The sequence below is a fragment of the Lepidochelys kempii genome, chromosome 5 (genome assembly GCF_965140265.1).
Source record: "Lepidochelys kempii isolate rLepKem1 chromosome 5, rLepKem1.hap2, whole genome shotgun sequence".
Classification (NCBI taxonomy): Eukaryota; Metazoa; Chordata; order Testudines; family Cheloniidae; genus Lepidochelys; species Lepidochelys kempii.
In genome coordinates this window covers 126132138-126151705 of record NC_133260.1, presented here as the reverse complement: position 1 = coordinate 126151705, position 19568 = coordinate 126132138, and the positions used below count along the sequence as shown (strand labels likewise).

At 40.8% G+C, this 19568-nt stretch overlaps 1 protein-coding gene across 3 annotated transcripts in view; it reads right to left on the bottom strand.

Annotated features, from left to right (window-relative positions):
- The window catches only part of PAX5 (paired box 5), a 321622-nt gene that overhangs the window by 183356 nt on the left and 118698 nt on the right, over positions 1-19568 (bottom strand). For all 3 annotated transcript variants that reach the window (XM_073345749.1, XM_073345747.1, XM_073345748.1), the window contains exon 7: positions 15699-15828. In XM_073345749.1, coding sequence (XP_073201850.1) covers positions 15699-15828 — 130 coding nt within the window. The remainder of the gene's footprint in view (positions 1-15698; positions 15829-19568) is intronic.

Genomic DNA, 19568 nt, shown 5'->3' with positions numbered 1-19568 from the left:
AAGCGTGACAGCCACCATTGTAGCCAACACCAGGGACTGAGCCAGTGACCTGCAGAGCTAAAAGCAGGAGTCTTTACAGCTTGGGCTGCAGAGCCAGGCTCTTAAGAAGAGAGTTGTCAGTGACTGACATTTCTATGGAGTGGGCACAGAGGGGCCCATATAACATCCTCACTCACCAAGTCTGACAAAGTCTCACTCAATATCTGACCAAAGAGCGAATGACAGGAGTGCACTTCTCTTGCACAATGGAGCAGCCTCCAGCAATGGTAAAGGAGACAGAGCTTTTTCGGTGGTTCATCCCAGACTGTGGAACAAAATCCCACAAGATCCAAGAACTATTTTCTCATCCAGGTGCAAGGCAAACTTTTTCCTGCCAACACTGACGTAAACACATTACACAGCATACATTTTCAAAAATCCATGTGCAATTCCAGAAACCAGGAAGATGAAGAAGGAAAGAAACACATGATTGATACCACTTAAATTGCTTAATTTCTTAATGTAAGGTGCCCCGATACCCTGCTGTTGGACACAAAATAAGAACCCGAACAAAACAGAAAAAGTTTACTGTCTCTATTGATGGTGAGTGCAAGTTACTCTGAATGGACATTTATGCAATAGCATACCTATGGGAAAGTTTATTCCTAACCCAAGGTTGATAGTAGTTTGTCTTAGATCCTGAAGCTTCAGGGTTTCTATTCCATACACATTTTTATCCTATCTAATGTAAGTTATTATTCAGAGAAATTAATCCTAATTTTTAAAAACTGGTAAGTTCTTTGCCTCAAAGACATCTTGTGGCAGTGAGTTCCACATGTTAATTGCACATTGAGTAAAAAAAATGGGGTTTCATTTTAGTTCACATCCTTGGGTGAACCGCATTTTTGTATAATAATGGGTCCGTCCAAGGACCCATCTCCATACCATTCCTTATCTGCAGTTCTATCATGTCAATTCTTACTACTCGGCCTAATCTTTTTCATATCTCCTCCTAAGGAAGCCTGTCTCATAATTTTCATTGCCCTTCCCTAGACCTTTCCTTTTTCTGACACTTTTGAAGACTGTGTGATTAGAACTGAATACAGTATCTGATGTGAGGATGCATCCTCAATGCACAAATGGAATTACCATGTTGTTAGTATTATTCTCCATCCCTAACATTTTGTTTGCAGTTTGACCAACGCTTCACACTGAGCAGATGTGGACAGTTCAGTGTAAACAACAGTTTACACTGTTAGTTAATTTAGAACCTATATGTATGAGCAGTTCAAACAGTCTCTTCCAATGAGAATAAACTTGGACCTGTCTATGTTTAATTTCATCTGCTGTCCTGTTGCCCATCCTCCCTAGCTGTGTTAGGTCCCTCTGGAATTCCTTCCAGTCTTTCCTAGTCTTGATTAATTAAATAATGTGGCATTATTCACAGATTTTTCCACCTCACAGCTCACCCTTTTTTCCAGATCACCCATCCTAGGAAGGCTCCTTGAGGTACTGAGTTACTAACCATCCTCTATGATAAGGATTTAGGGGATGGATGGTGCCGTGGTAGGGCTGGAGTTGGAAGAGACAGATTCAAATTCCTGTTTTGCCATATAGGTATTGAGTGAGACCAGGGCAAGCCATGTAGGGCCAGATTTTTAAAGGGATTTATGCACTTGAAGATCACATAGGCACTTAACTCATTGATTTCAATTTGAGGTAGGCACTTAGCACCTAAATCCCTTTGAAAATCTGGCCCTTATCCTCTCTGTGCTATTATCCCCATGTGTACAAGGAGGATAAAAGCACTGCCCTACCTCGCAGGGCGTTGTGAGGTTAAAGACGTTAAAGACTGTGAGATGCTCTAATATTATGACAATTGGAGCCATATAAGACCCCTAGAGAGAAATCTGAGCGTTTTCCTTTGTTTCGTCTCCTTTTTTAACTGTGCGCTTTCTTACCGCACTTCATTTCTGATCATTGAAAACAGCGGCTCTGTGGTAGGAATCTCCCAAACAACCTCCATGGGGAACATTGATGCAAAGGCGGCATTTAATTTCTCTGAAATATCCTTATCCTCCCATATAGATGCCTTTGCTCCTGGGCAGTTTGGCAAACACACTGGTTCTTTTGCACTCTTCCTGTGTCTATTACACTTACAAACTTCTTATTGTTTGTTTTTATGGCTTTGGCTATTTGGAGATCAAATACCCTCTTCGCCTTCCCAATGAACTTCTTACATTTCGTCTGCCCATAGTTTATGTTCCTTTTTACTAACCAATCTTAGGCCAATCTGCACGTTCCTTAAGAACAACAACATCTGGCTCAGAGGTTCTCAAACTGGGTGGGGTGGGGGGGCACAGAATGTATTCGGGGGAGGGGCATGAGAAGCTTTACAGGCTGGGGGGAGAAACCTTACTGAGCATATTTTACCCACAGCAATGAATAACTAGCAAAGCTGAGTCTTCCAGGCAGATCAGGTCCTCAGATGGCACTGTGCCATTCAACAGATTTCTGTTAAGCTTGCATAGCATTATACCAAGTCTTGGCCATCTGTACCTTAATCGGTTTGCTCCGATGCAGTGTGCACATTTATTTGCAAGCACCGACCACTGTCGCAGTTTTGCTTTTATGACAATGAATCATTGGCTCATTCTTGCAACAGAAAAAATGGCTCTGCTTGAATATTTACTCTTTTTAACCTTTAGTGAGAGTTACATGTTGATTTTTTTTTTAATCTGTTTGTGTACTTGCGTGATGGGGGGGTGTAAACTACAGACACAAAGAAAGATGGTGCCATCAAATAAGGTTGAGAGCCACTGCTCTAGCTCTCCTCTAGCGCTTTTCATCAGTAGATCACAAAGGAGTTCAGTATCATTATCCCCAATTTACAAATGGGGAAACTGAGGCACAGAAAGATGACGTGAGTTGCCCAAGGTCACCCAGCAGTCCCAGGAACAGAACCTAGGTCTCCTGAGTCACAGGCTTGTGCGTTATCTATAAGTCTCTTGTACCTTATCATTTACCCCTACTGATGTTTTTCTCATCTTCCTGCTTCCTTTTCGTTTAGTGGTAGGATCTTTAGGTGGCCTTCCTGTTAGTTCTAAATTTTGTTATGTTTTAAATTATGTCTTTTGGTTCCTTCTAACCAGATTCTTCCTTTTTAAAACATATCCCTCTTTCTAAATGAGTATCAAGGTGCTAGTGAGTGGTGCAATCCTACCCATAAAAAAGCCGAACTTAATTATATTATGGTCACTACACTTAGTTTCTCACTACAGTTATTTCTTGAATCCACTCCTGCTTATGACTGAGTACTAGAGAACCCCCTCCTTTGGAGGTGTGCTCCAAAGATAGCTGTCATCTAGAAGTCATCATTTCTGGTGTCAATAAATTGCATCTCTAAACTGGTCATTTGTCACTTCAAAACATAGTTAGTATTGGGTCAGTTGAAGCCACTCACTATTACAGCTGTAGCAGATTGTGTGGGCCAATCTGAATGAGATCATCCACATAGAGGTTGAATTGTTAATTCACCCCTTTAGTTAACTCAGATTAACTTTCCTAAGTGTCCCCGTGTAGACAAGCCCTGCCTGCTATCATCGTTATGATTAGCCTGATCTAAACTCACCATCATTAGCCTGTTCCAGAAGCCCACTGTTATCCTTTATTCATATGACTTGGGGTCTGTAGAACATACAGGTTCTAATGCATCATTCTGCCTACTTAGAAGTTTCATGTCAGTTGAATCTCTAGAACTTTCAGATATATTGTTAGTCGCGCTCCTCAAAAGAACAATTCAGATAATTTCTCTATTAACTGGAGATTTTCCCCTCTCGGTTCTTTTTATTTGCAGTCTGGGAGTCCGAGACAGATTTACATTATTTCTCTGGAATCATAAAATGCCACTTGGGAGGAGATTTGACTGCACTGTGTTGAAGTAACAATGGTGCAGTCCAGCTCGAGTCCTGCAAAGTAGAACATCACTGGGGATCTGGAGTACTGAGTTTTATTCAAGGGTCTGCCGCTGGTCGTCTGTGTCTGACTTTGGGTAAATCTCTCAGGCCCCCAAATAGTACAAAATATCCACTAATTTTGGGTGCCCAAGTTGAGACACCTCAGGTGGATCCTGAACCCTACAGAGTATTTCCATAGATTTCAGTAGGGCCAGGATTTCACTATTTATGCGTGGTTTTCAGAGATGATTCCAACTGAAGTCAATGGAGATAAGCGTGAAAAACAAGCCCTAAATTTCTCAAGATAATAAGCAAAGATGCTACACAAATGCAAATTATTCATATGGATACTTTATGCTGAGACATTTTTACCACTGTTTAAATCAATGATAAAACTCCCAATAGGATCAGGCCGTATGTCTTGAAAGAACCAGAACCAGTCAGTTCTTCAACACAGTCTTATGCAGTTTGCGGGCCAGGGTGATAATATTTGTGCCTTCTCAGACACACTTGCTCTTTTTGAATGGAAGGACAAAAATTCACCAAAAAATGGAAAAAGTCAACAATGTTTCAGCTAAACTCTGGACTGTCATTAAAAATGACATGTTTTTGAGATCGGCTGCCTGTCCAAGGGAGCTTATGGGACTTTTTTCACAACATGACAGGCCCTATTCAGAGGGACAAACAGGTTACTGAAAAATGCACCTGCACGTTTATGTATTAAGTATAGAGAGTGAACTGTAAATCTGGCATTTTCTTGCTCTTGGAGTAGGCATCTATTATCACCGCTTTGCACTGCAATTAAATTATAATCTGGTGATAATGTTCAAGCGCTACTCACAATTTCCATATAGAAACAGTTGATATGACCCAACAATGGCATTGTAGTAAGGCTTGTTGCTATTATTATTAGAGCTGGTCAAAAAATGTTTGTCAAAACTCTTTTGACAACATCAATAGTCAGACTTCCAGTGATGTGCGCTGCTATGTTCCACTTGTTCGAATTGCCTTTAACAATCCAAGCTACCGTCAATACTGTTTTGGCTACACTGAAATGCTTTGCAAGATCTTATTGATATATGTGGAATTTTGTTTAGAAAAAAATTGGGAAAAAACAATTTGGAAATGTCCCATTTTGACATTTTTTGGAATGAAAAGTTTCAATTTTTCATTTTGAAACAACTTTTTATTTTGAAATGTATGTTATTTTATATAAATTAAAAAATGGTCGAAATCAAGATGAAATGGTTTGAATTTATGGAAATGAAATGTTTTTTATGGAAAAATTTGTTTGGAATTTTAGTTTCAGAAAAAATGTTGACGTTTTGGCTTTTTGTCCCAATTGAGGATGAATTTTTTTATTTTATTTTCAAAATCTTGGCATTTTTCCAGCCTCCTCTAATTACTAGTACAAAAGGGACTAGTGCCACAAACAAATAGCAAGTAATTCCCTACCCCACAGATCTTGCTCTCTTAGACAAGACACACAAAGGAAGTGTTAGCCCTTTTTTTCAGATTGGGAATTAAGGCACACCAGACTTGTTCAAGGTCACACCAGAAGCTAGCGGCAGAGCTGGGAACTGAAGCCAGATTTAAAAAGGCATAGCGAGTACCTTAACCACATGACCATCCTTCCTCTCTAAATGCTTTCAAAAATTCAAGGTTCTGTAAATGTTCTTTATGGGCTAAATCTTGATCGCAAATGAAGTCAATGGCAACTCTTCCTTGTTCTCTATGAGACCAGGGTTTGGCCTGAAATTAACAACTATGAAAAAATGACCTTCAGAATCAACTAGATAAAAATATTTTAAAATTCTTTAAATAAAGTATACAACTAAAACCAGTGGGCATTTTCCTCAGTGATCAGATATTGCAGGTTACACAATAATTTCCCAGAACTATTAGGTCTGTTCCACTTTTGCACTCGACATTTACGAAATTAGGACCCTGTGCTTACATTTTTTGTACACCTCATCCATGCATTGACTTCACGGGGAATTCTGAGTGTGCAAGGATGGCTGAAAAGTCCTATTTTTTTAGGTATTGTTCAAAAATAAATGTGAGTTTTTAATTTCATTTTATTATTTTTATTTTCACATTATATTTTCAATTTGACATGAAAGGTAATTTAGCTGCCTCAGATCATCATCCAAAAAGGGGTCAGAAAAGGCAGGTCAGATAAGGTGCTCTGCCTAAAAGATAAATAGCCCTTTCTTGGCTACCTTGGCATCAATCCCAGAGGGTATATAAGGGTTGAAGAGAGCTGCACTCTATCAGTTGGTTAAACTTTTTCTGTTTTCAGCATGACTAGAATAAAGAAAAGGTAAACTTACAAAAGCAAAAAAAAGGCAGTGATTCTGTTATGATCTGAGGGAAGCCTGTCTGCAGAGTCATTCAAGCCAGAACAAAGCAAGGCAGTATTTACTCTAGCAACCCTCCGTAAGAGTTTATTCCATGACAATTGCATACTCTATTTCATGTCAACTACTTATTTGGTCTATTTAGGTATTTATAGTTCATCCAGGACCGCAATACCTCAGCTCCTTATAAACATGAGACATGTATATTTCTCTAATTTATATTTTACATATATATATATTTAAAACCAATAATTATGAATGAGCCAGATCTTAAGATAATGGAAATATCAATGACAGACAAATGGAAGAAAACATGGGTTTAGTTAAAGATCTCTTATGCACTCCCCTCTTCCTCCTAAAACACATTCCCAGAAGATGTTTTGGGATATATTCACTAATTACGATAGTAGCCTTTTGAGATCCTAACTCATAGGCATTTTATTCATTTTTATGAGGGCAGACGTAAAACATGTTATCTTCTGGTAGGAGGTTAGAAAAGGAAGATTTAAAAAGTTCCAAGGGGAAAACCCACAACTGGGAAGTTTCATTTCTTCCTTTGGGATTTCTAAGAAATGGCCAATCACATATACATCAACAGGAGATGGAACTATTAAAATAACGGATACCAAGGTGACCCCATCTGTATACTCTACATTCCAGCACTTACAGTGTTTGTCAGGTGTACACGGTCCTAGCTTTCAATGGAGCTATAGCTATTTACATCTGCAGAAGATCTGCCCCCAGGTATCTTTTTGGAATCAATACCATGGGAGAGGGGGATGAAGCATACCATGTACCTTCCCCCCAGGAAATGTGGCTACAATAAATCCTCTTTGGATCAAGAATTTCTCAGATCTATACCAAGCACACAAGACACTGAGTGATTTATGTCCTAAAGGAACAAACAAGAATATACTAATATTTGGCATGTATCCCAGAATAGTGCTTTTATTAGTACATACTTTAAAATATTTTATTTGGTTACTTAGGGTGAGGTTTTCAAAAAGCACTCAATAGTGGCCTAACTTTGCTCCCTTTAAAGTCAATGGGAGTGGGATTGGTTAGCTTGGGGCTGACACCCTTAGATTTTTTGTGCACACATCCTGGGCTCCGGGAGCTTTAAAACCCTTCAAACACAACCATGGCTCACACTCGATTGATTACCCTTCCAAACACCACAAAAGCTAGTTTTCATGATAAAAATACCAATCAACTGGACTAGTGCATCACCCGACCATCAACGCACCTCTCATCCAGTGGCTTGCGGAAAAAGGCTAACTTTACAGCATGCCCAGAAAGTTAACCACAGTTAAGGCACAGGACTGGATTGTAGGAGACCTGTGTTAGATTCCTGGTTCTGCCACAGACTCCCTGCAGATCTTGGGCAAGTTGCCTACACAGGGGAGACTGAGTCTAATCTGTAATGATCTAAAAAGACAAGTGGAATGAGATCAGCTTGGGGGTTGTTTTCGGCATCATCGTCTGTTTTAAACACTTTCCATCAGGTTCGATGGTTGGAAAGCTCTCCAGGCCAGCTACCTGCCTACCTTATTGTTCGCAGCATTAGAAATGCAACAAAAGCTTTGGCAAAACACCGGCACATAAATAGCAGCCACCACCTGTCAGGATGAATAAAACACGAAGTAGGCTAGAGATTAATGAGACAAAGCTACCGAATAAATTGAGGCACTGCTGGAGTCACAAAACAGTCTGGCGAGGGATCCGGTAACTACAGTCTTTCATTATAGATCCCAGGATAAATACAGGTCCTTTGCATTACGTGTGTTTCCTTTCATTTTGCCACATTCACTTCATATTAACATAAACCTGGCAACATATATGGGAAAATCGACTGTGAGAAATACGTATGTTATTTGTATTAGCTTTGTACACTTGGATCTATGGAGAAATAGCTGCTTGGTATAATATACTATACTAAGGGTATCAGATACATCTACATAAATAAACACAGAGTTGAGTTTACTAAAACTGGAGCAGTATACTTAGCCAGGTGCATTTTCCTTGCGTACTCTACATTCAGTTTAGACCAAAGTCCTGAATGAATTAGGTTTGGTGGCCCAAGTCCCTCACTACAAGCCCACAGCAGATAATTTAACATGACTACCATTCAGTGATTCCCTCCTCCCCTGCCCTTTCTGTGTGTCATCACGTTTTTCAAGGGGACCATGCTCCTAGCTTTGTTCTTTTTTTCTCTCTCCCTTGCCATCAGGGAGGCAGACACATGGAGCTTTGTGGGGACGCTCCCTTCTAAGCTGACTACACCACATCTGGTTGGAGACCACCTAGAGGATTCTCTTCTGCCTCGCTCTTCCTGCAGTTGTATACACCTGCGCAAAGTGCCTATAAAATGCTCCCATTCTGATCAGGTAGAATTTTCTTCCTGCTCTGCACAGGGGTCAGCGACTACACAAGTTATCAGGCCCAAAGCCAGTGTTCCAGTACTACTAATATGCTACATAGAGAGAAAACCTAAGTCCAACGTTTCTAGCGCTACCTTTGCCGCAACCTGGAAGGGAAGCTAAGGAAGGGTTAGTTGGTCTTGAATGCTTCTGGTGAGGTAAATGACAAGGTTCCTCTGTTCTGCTGAGAAAACAAAACCAAAATCTGCCTTGCATGCTTTGTTTTAACTGTCTTCTTTTAACTGAATGATAGAGTTTGTGTCCGCTCCCACTAAAATTAAATGTTCTTATTTGGCTCCTTTGCTAGGCCAGTCGACAGTCGCATCCAGTCACTTCTGGGCACTGCTAATGCAAACTGACTCTCCAACCAGCTGCAGTCAGGACTGCCTGTGGATTTGTCAATCTGTCCAATCTGCAGTATTGGAGAGCGGAGTGGAGGTGTCAATTTCAGTGCCACTTTGTCCTCTCAAAGTGATAGCGACCAAGCTGAAGTCAGCAAGCTGGAGCGGAGAAAATGCATCTGCAGGTAATTAGTAACAATCAGAAGCTGCTTGGAAACTGCTGACTACAGCAGTAATGGGCTAGGCACATGTCATTGGCTTGCAAATGGAGAGCGTGCTTATGAACCATGGCAGCAAGCAGTAAGAGAAGGAATTTTTTTAACTTAATATTTAATGTGGCATAAAAACGATGGAGAGAAATCAGGTGGTTCGCTAATCAGACGGTTAGCCAGTGGTCCATAACGCAAGGGAGTCTGTGGATGAAGCAGTACTGAGAACAGTCATCAACAATTCCTTTCGCCATAACTTAGACCTATTTTTAAAGGCATGTGCTGGCATGAATGCCAATGTTCAAGCAGTGCTTTTTATTCAAATGATATCACTACCAATTTGATCTACCAGTCTGCTCGGAAATGTGAACCTCACACTTCACATCAATGATTACACGGAGGATCTTTCACATCTCATTTCTCAGTGTTGCTTTGCTGTCCAAACCATGGTCTTGGAATAAGAACAATGAAAAACGGTGATCATAATTCACTTATCCCCTTAGTTCTCAGCCTAATTTACTTATCCCCTTAGTTCTCAGCCTATTTTCCATTAAACTGCTTTATGAGATGGCTTAAAGACTCACAATATGAACTAGACGTCGGTCAGTTTGCAAATAGAAGCCCAGCAATGTCCCTGGACTTTTTCATAAAAACTGCTGAAGCTTGAACTGCAGATCTCAGCCTAGCAAAAGAACCAGATTAGTTTTCTTGGCCACAATAAAACCTATTTCTCAAACTCTCATGAGTATATATTTCAAGATCTTCGTCCTGGAATATGGGGCTTTTTAAGCACCCTGCACATTACTGGTTTACTGTATGCTGAAACATGGGCCACTCGGTATTCATTGGTCTGCTTCACACAAAACAGAAAGATTCCCTATAAAAATTATTATTTCAATCAAAGATTTCTGCTGTAGTTTACAATTCACTTGTCACAGTTTTTTAAATATAAAACTGCCCTTGGGTCTCTCGACAATGAAGTTATTATAACAAGCATGTTTATTATATAGTGACATATGTTGGAACACCAAGTAAAAGCAGCAAAGACCAGACTTCAAAAGCTCAGTGGTTTGGTACACTTAAACACCAAGGTTTGACTGCTTTGCTGACCTTTATCCAAACTACCTTAAAATCTTAGGTCTGCAAAACCGGGCTGGAAGTCTTCGAAGGACAAGCCTTCTTGTAAGATTTTCAGTACTCTAGGTCCTTGCTTTTGGTTAGGTAGGAAACATCACAAGACAGATTCTCTCCTTATTTCACTCCGAACCAGAAAGTGCAGAAGCATGCAAAAACTATCAATAATTAAAAGTTAGCCAGATGTCTTTGAACCTCAGGACAGGCTGGAATTCAGCCTGGTTCTTATTTAATCTGAACCAATTTGCACATCTCTAAAACTACAATATTATTATTATTATTGATTGTCCAAAGAATGGTAGTTTGTGATTCAGGTACTAGTCTGGGACTCAGGTGATCTGGGTTTAATTACTAGTTGTGCTAGAGACTTCTTCCTCTGTGACTCAGTTCCCCATCTATAAAATAGGGGTGACAATACTGTTTTTCTCCCAGCTTTTGTCTGTCTTGTCTATTTACACTGTAAAGCGTTGGGACTGTCTCTTTCTATGTTTATGTACAGCTCTATCACAGTGGGCTCTGATCTTGTCTGAGGCTTCATGATACACCATAAGACACATAGTGATATTACCAAAAAAAAGAAAAAAAGAAATATTTTAGCCATATGGATTTTTCTGATAAATCAAAAACAATACCAAAAAAAGACTGCACGTATTAGTGGAACTCTAATGTGAATACCATTATAAACCCAGACATTAGACAGTAAATTCCAGTGTGATAAGAATTATATACTTCACCCTTCCTGAAACGCTTGTGTTGTTATGGTTCTCTCTCTCTCGCATCTAAGATCAGTGACAGAATTTTTTCTAGGCTTAGTAAAATAAACCAACAGATCGATTCAACTTGTTAAAATTACTTATAACGTCACATAAGAACTCACATTTGGTTCTAGTTTAAAACAAAGCAAGTAGTGGCTTTTCTAGGGTCCCTAGACTCTATTTTAGTAAATATAACTGGCTAGCCCATCCCAGATAAGTAAATAAACCCATAAAAAGAATGACCAGTTTATCACTCTAGGATCATGGGGAGGAAATGGTCACTCCTGTGCATTGCAGGTCTGGACATTCTGGATGCACTGCAGGTTTGGACACACATTCCTTACTTGGGCAAACTTTCCTTGGAGTAAATAGGAGTTTTGCCTGAGTAAGAATTACAAGACTGTATTTTCTCAGGGGAGGCAGCCCTATTAATAGGGCTCGTGCTAGGGCACACGGAGAACAGTCTCTGGGAAAGGTTTGCTTTACAATCCCCCCATTACACAAAAGGTCTAGGTGGGAATAGGAAGGAGTGCTGCTTCTGAGATGCAGGAAAATATGCAGGGACACAGGAACTGTCCTGCCAGAGCAGACAAGTGGTCCATCCAGTCCAATATCCTGTCTCCAATAGTGGCCAGTACTGGCTGCTTCAGAGGAAGGTGCAAGTATAATGCGCTATAATGGACAACTGCAGAATAATTTATGCAAGTTTATTCCCAGCCCCAGGCAGCTGGTGGTTGGTTTATGCCCTGATCCGAAATGGCTTATATCTCAGTTATTTTTTATCCTATCTGGTGGGTGTTCTGATTACCCATATAAGGAGCTGTTCTTTTGGGAGGCGCCTGAGCCGAAGCCCATTCAAGTACATGGGAGTCTTTCCATTGACTTCAACAGTTTGGATGAAACCCTTGGACCCTACAAAATTCTTAGCGTCTGGGATATCTTGTTGCAATAGGTTCTACATGTTAATTGTGAAGGGTGGAGAATGTATTTCCTTTTGTTAATTTTAAATTGCAAGTTAGATGCCTTGATCTTGTATTATGAGAGAGTAAATACAGGCATCCAATTTACCTTCAGTACTTTATATACTTCTTTTGTCTCCTTTTATATTTGTCAATTTTGGAAACTAACTAGTCCTAATATTTACAGTGTCACTTTACACTTTAACCCTTTCCATGCCTCTAATCATTTTAAATACCCATCTCTGGACTTCATCTATTTCTGCTGTATCCTTTCTGAGATGAGGTGACCAGAACTGAACATAATATTCCAGGTAAATGTGTCCCATTGTTTTCTATAATGTGATTGCAATATTTGCTCACCCTATACATGCTAATACTTGTTTGCTTCTTTGACCATCACTGCACGTTGACCAAAGGTTTACACTGAGAGTGCCCAGGACTTTTTCCATGAGTTTAATTTAGAGCTTTGCAACGTGATTTGAATTCAAATTCTAACATACATTTGTCGTCGCTGCATTTCATCAAATACCCTTGCCAAACATCTAACGTTGTTACATTCCTCAAAAGTTCCAGTCTTTTCTAGTCTTGACTAGTTTGAATAATTGTGTCATCTGTAAGTTTTGCCATGCCAGAATTCACCCTCTTCTCCAAACCATTAACGAATATGTGAAACAACACTGATCCTAGCACAAAACCTTACAGTCTTCCTCTGTTAATTTTTCTGCCATGTTGAAAATTGACCATTTATTCCTACTCCTTATTTTCTGTCTCTACACCAGTTTCAGATCCATGAAGGAGTTATTTTAAACTCTATGCAAGTTAATTTCTTTAATAACCTTGTGTGAAGGACTTTGTCAAATGCTTTTGAAAGTCCAAATAAATTATATCAGTTAGTTCATCCACTATTTTGTTAACATACTTCAAGTGTCTAGTACTTTCGAGAGACATGATAGCCCTTTATGGAAGCCATGGTGGGTTTCCTCTATCCGAGCACATTCATCAAGATATATTATGACTCTCTTTCACCAATGTATGTGGTCCTGAAGTAGGACTCACTGGTCTGCAATGCAAAGGATCATACCTATACCCCTATTCAGCAAAGCACCTAACCATGTGCTTAAGTCTCATTGAATTCAATAGGATGAAAAGTACGTTAAGTGACTCGCTGACTTTAATAATAAAGACGGGTACATTTGTGATGTCAGTTCTCCATCATAACATCAGATTTTAAAGACAGTATGAATATTTTTCTTAGCCACTCAGCTACTTCACTGTTAAGTTGCTTCAGAACTCTTGGATGAATATTAGCTTCTCTTGGGGACTTGTTGCTATTCGATTTACCAGTTTGAACTGGCATCAGCTCTTCTGATACCTTAGGGCTTGTCTAGACACAGAGTTAGTGCACAGCACGCTGGGCTGTAAGTCTACCCTGCCTTAGCATGCCATGCACTAACTGCCCATATGGACTCCACGACAGTGGCGCACTACAATTTCTCCTGTTTGAAACAGGAGTAGGCCAATAAGCACCAGGGAACTTTTGGTGCCTGGTAAGCTAGTGCACTGTAGATTAACACCCCAGCTTGTCACACACTAACTCCCCATCTAAACAAGCCCTTAGTCTTTCATAGTGCCTCATCCTATCACTGGCAAGGTGTAGATCTCAGATAGGTAGATATTCACTCAACATCCTCTCTGGGGAAGACTGATGCAAAGAAATATTTAGCTCCTCTGCATTGTTCTTATCCTCTTTAATTGCTCCTTGGTGATCCACCCAACATCTCTGATTTTCTCAGCTTCACAGAATTTCTTGTTACTTGCTGCCCTCCTAATTTGCTTCTTACATTCTCCTTTAGCACCCATCACCTGAGCATCAAAGTGCTGAACACTTGCAGGCAAATTAGACCTGCACCGTGCACTTCTATTCTGTTCTACAGAGATTCTTACACTGCTGTCCATGCTATTGCACACCTCCCAATAGTTCATCAAGCAGTCTGACCAACACATGCCACACATTTGTTCTCCCCGCTTCTAGGAAGTTCTGCCTTTTTCCCCCCCTTCAACAACCTTGGTTATGGTGAGCAAACTTTATCAGTTAGGTGGGTCTTTGAACTGTGCTCTCAGGGCTGGATCCAGTGGGCATTAAAGTCAGTGGAATGACTCCCCTTGAATTCAATGGGCATTGGATCAGATCCTAAAAGCAATTCCATTGTCTGATCTGCCATGGCAATTCCTGTCTCTGGCAGTGACCTGTACCCAATGCTTCAGAGGAAAATGTAAGAGGCTCTGTAGTGAGCAATTGTGGAACAACCTGCTCAGAGGGAGCACTGCTCCTAACTCCCATCACTCAGTGTTTACCTTATGTACTGAAGCATGATGACTTATATTCCCTCCAATATATAGGTGTATATATAGGTATATCCTACTTACTAGAAATATGGATTTCCTCATTAACCATATAATTGTCTGATCTTATTTGAATCCAGCTAAGCTCTTGGCAATAAGTTCCCAAGGTTGATTCTGCATTGCGCAGAAGTAACTGTGCATTAACTTGTGTTTTCAGAATTGTTCACAGACTCTGCACGACTGCCGTGCTTTCAAGACAACATGGCAGCAACCTAAAAATGTCACAACATTCTGCTCAGCAGCTAAGGCCCAGATCTTCAATGGTATTTAGGCACCTAATTCACACTGATTTCAATGGGAGTTAGTGCCTCAAAACCTTGGAGGACCTGGGCCAAAATGAAACTCCACAGTAGGCAAAATGGAGAAAAATCTGAGGCTGAAATATGGACTGTCACCAAGTGTCATTAAAAAAAGCAAAAGAAAAAGTTTAAGTGTAGGTAAAATATACCCTTGAGTTCTAGAGGCTCATGTTCTAAGTCGTGAGTGATTCTTAGGAAAATATTTTGACATTCTATTGCATTTTGTGCAGTCTAGTCCCAAGTGATGTAGCTGACTCAGCCAATGAAAGTTATCAAAATCTAGTTGTGGCCACTGGTCCCTAACCTCCTCTCAATGGCTATGACTGTTCCACAAATACCGTTGACTTAACACTACTATAATGAATTATTGCTTCTTCTAAAAGCCAAACCCTACAGCAAGAGTGGAATTCCAAACGTGGTCCAAAGCATCTGTATTTGGAGGGATCGGATGCATCAGAAATTCAATCCAATCTGAAATGCCATCAAAATTCAGGCCAGTTGCAAATGCCAAACACTTTCATGATAAACAAACTGCAACACCCAAAGCAGAGACAAGTCCTCACTTTTTATGACGTGTTGGTACTCGGATCAGATTTGGAGGGCCAGAGCCTCCACTGGTGCAAACTGGTCTCACTCGACTGACTTTAAGGAAGCTTCACTGATTTACACCAGCTGAGCATCTGGCCTGGAACTGCTTGAACAGCTATGAACTCACACCAACGTTGAGACTTTCTCAAGAGAATAGTGACACTTCTTATGTTTATGTCTCTCTTATAAATGATAGTGAGTTGGCAGGAGCAGCAAAATACCATTCAGCTCTTCCTCCAGTTGGCCAACAAACACATTCTTTTTCAACATATATCAGTCTCCCAAGATGTCTTACCTGTCACGATAGGGTAGGATTGTGGTCCTGGAACACTGGCTCCTAATTCTGCTGAAGTAGGGCTTGTTAAATTGGCCTTCATATCATCTAATCCGCCAGCTAATGATGCCATGGCTGAGTATTCTGTCGTCTGGAAAAGGAAGCAAGAGATACCTCAGCAATAGTGTATCTGATATTCAACAACCTTTTTCTGATACATGCAGTATAACACAATTACATACAATGCAAAAAACACAAACCTAAGCCTTTTGTTCTATCAGATTATCCATGTGAAAGGCAAAGAACATTTAAAGTGTGCTGCTAAATCTGTCATTAGTAACCCACAGTACGCATGTCTCATCTTTGTCTCTGATGCTTTGGTAGAACAAAAAATGGTTGGTTTTTTTACTAAAAGGATCCAAGATTATTATTGTTAAGCAACAAAATCTTTCAGTGTGGCAGCGTCTTGCAGACCAAAGTTGGTGACTGTTGAAAGTAAGTCATTTGCCAGTTACAGTTCAGTAATAGTTCATGGTAACACAATCAAAATGTTCTCATTGCACTAGTCACACTTGTAGAGAAAGACATGCCTGAAGAGAAGATGGAAGCAGAAATGTTTTGCAACCATGTCCCACTGAAGAACACAGTAGTTCCTTTCAGGTCAAGTTGTAAGCAATAAAGCATACTTAGGCAAACCTAGTTACTGCAGGAGGGCTCACGGACAGCCTCGGCACCCCATCTGCCAATGCATTTCCAATGCCAAATTTATTTTAAAATAAATAAGATCAAGCATCACCTGCGTATATTAAAGATCCACTGATCTCTTATGGGAAACTTTAAACATCAGGGGCCAGTGATGGCTCCACCAAAGTAAGATTGACAACGTCCACTGACACCACTGAAAGCCAACGGAGCTCTGACAGCTCACAGCCGCTGGGGATCTGGCCCTATATCTGCGTATGTGGTAGAACGTTTATCTGCATTTCCCTCCCCCCGGAATTTTTTATTTTCAGGGCCATTTACACAAAACTAGAATCTACTTTTTTGAGTTCATCTTCCCTCAATGCCATGATCCCTTATTAGTGAGATGATAACCCTGTGCAGAGCAATCAGGGGTTATGAGTTCAATGAAGAATAAGTAGTCGGAACAAATAAACTTAAAAATTGGGGTGATTTAGCACTGTGCTACTGCAGTTTAAGCCACTGTAACTGTACTGCAACACTGGAGTCATGCAGTGGTGAAACTGGCCCCGTATATTTTCAAGGCACTCTATAAATCCCTTTTAAAACCTTAATAATGTAAGGAGAAATGCAGAAAACATCTTGTGTAAACATGATTGCTCCTAAATACAAGATTTTTTCAAAATTATCGGTGAAGCATAAGATGATTTCAGTGCATGGTCTGAGACAGAGAACTCTGCTTGGGGTTTGGCATAAATATCAGGGTTTGTCGATATTTGTGCCTCTGTAGCACAGTTGTTATTAAAGTTAGCAGGAATGTATACTTATAACCCCATAATGGCAGGTTCACAGTAACAGAGACAAGCTCCTCTTGAAGAGTAGGCTTCAGACGCAAGCTGCACAACGCGCCAGGGTCACCCGGCATCATGACGGGCTGCCCCAGGGAGCACTTGCTGGAGGGTGTGCCAAATATTTGTGGCCAAGCTTATAACTGCTGGTGTCATCATCATGGTATCTTGTCAGAGGATCAATTGCGTGATACTCTCTGGGCTCAAGATTTTTCAGGCAGGTGAAAATACTAAAGCATAACCTCACGTGTCCTGTCTCCTTCACTCCTCAGAGTCTTCTGCCCCTTCTTGAGTCTGAAATGCTCCTTGTCTTGACACATCTGTGGGTGTGCCTATCTGCTCATCAGCACTTCCTCAACAGCTCTGCGTATGCCACTACTTCCACTCCACGACATCCATGCCTTCATCTTCGCTAGCCTTGATTATTAAAACCCTATCATATCCCCTAATCCTTCAGAGGGTCCTGAATACCACTGCAGACCTTCTCATGTCGTCGTCTTGTAAAGATGTTCAGTGCCTTTGAAAGTTAATTTACTGGAGTAATAAGCACTATGGGACTGTGTGAGCAGTTTGGCACAGGGAAACCCTGACTTCTTGAAGTCAAGTTGTGCGTTAGCATATTCTGTAAAGGAGAAGAGAGCACACAAAATTTCCTCCGAAAAAGTAGCATTTATTTAATACGTGCTGTTACACTGGAGTACATAGATCTGCCCTGTTCAGTGGTTAGAATCCTTCTTTCACTAGAACGAGCTGAAGTTAATTATAATGTTGATGACAGTTCACTTAAAGGCACAGTACTGATGCAGCTTAATGCTTACCTAGAGCACTTCAAATACGTCTGTGCTGCAGTCACGGGTGTGATTGTAGCAGGTGTAGACATACCTGAGCTAGTTTTAATCTAGCTAGATCAGGTACCAATAGCAGCACAGGTTTCAGCATGAGATGAACAAGCCCATCCGGGATCCTGGGTATGTATTCGGATAACTAGCCCATGCTGAAGTCTGTGCTGCCATGACATCACTGCTAACGGTACCCAAGCCAGCTAAAGTTGGTTCTGATATATCTACTCCTGCTGCAATCACACCTCTGACTGTAGTGTAGACAAACCCTGTGATGAGTCTAACTAGCACCATTAACACTTTGTAAAAAGAGTTACAGTCTGAAGCTGCCTGATATAAAACATCAAACTGTGCCAACATACTGAGCCAAATTCAGACCTAGTGTAAATGGATGCACTTCTATTGACCCACTTACAGCGGGTCTAAATTTGGCCAACTCTCAGCAATCATGCTAAAGATTTCTATGCTAGCAGCATGGTTTCCACTGCTATTGCAACTGCACTTGCAACTAATATGTTCACTGTCAGCAAAATGCAAGTTTTATAGGCCCGGGAACTGTCTACAATGCTTATACATTTTACCCTTCTTCTCCTTTCATTATATTGGACTCACAACCTCTAGTAACAGGTTTTGGATCAAGGAATATCAGGATTAGACCTCACATTTCAACTATAATTACTCCAAAACATAAGGGCAAACAAAGCTTATCAAACCAGAAGATATTTTCTATACTCCCAGTAAAAGAAGCCTTAAACTTTGTACAAGAATTAGTATCGATAGCTACAGTAAAAGTTTGTAGTTAAGAGTTTTTGCACAGAACTCACTGCTTGCCCCACTCAAACAGACTTGGAAAGTCAGCAGGTACTTCCCCACTCTTTCACTTCATGTCTGTAAAGATGCTCCTGGTGCCAATGTTGTTCTTTTTGACCACAGCATAGAAAGCTTATTGATAACTTCCTAACTGTAAGAACAGTAGGAAAATGGAACAGAGTGCCCTGGAAGGTCATGCAAGCTCCTTCACTGGACATTTTCCAAAGGAGGCTGGATAGCCATCTGTCTTGGATGGTTTAGACCCAACAAATCCTGCATCTTGGCAGCGGGTTAGACCTGATGACTCTTGTGGTCCCCTCTAACCCTATGGGTCTGGATGCCTATCTTAGGCATATAAAATAGGATCTGCCAAAGTTGGTGCAATACCCTGAGTTTTGAGACACCTTCTGCAGGTTGGAACAAATGAAGCTACTACTGGCTTTAAGAAAAAAATGTGTGGAAATTCATCACTAACTCAGCCCAGGATGTCAGAATAAGGAGGCAGCAAAGGTGGCTTTAGGTCACCTATGAGCCTTCCATGGTCTGGGGATGGCTAGCCTACCACAGGTCAGAGCAGCCTCAGCATGGTCCAAGTTTGCACCTAGCTGAGGGCCCAAGGGGTTCTTTCATCAGCTGGGAATAGCCAGAATACAGTGGTGTTCCGGCCATGCGCCCATTCCCATGCTCTTAACACACACCCTACACCAGGGGCT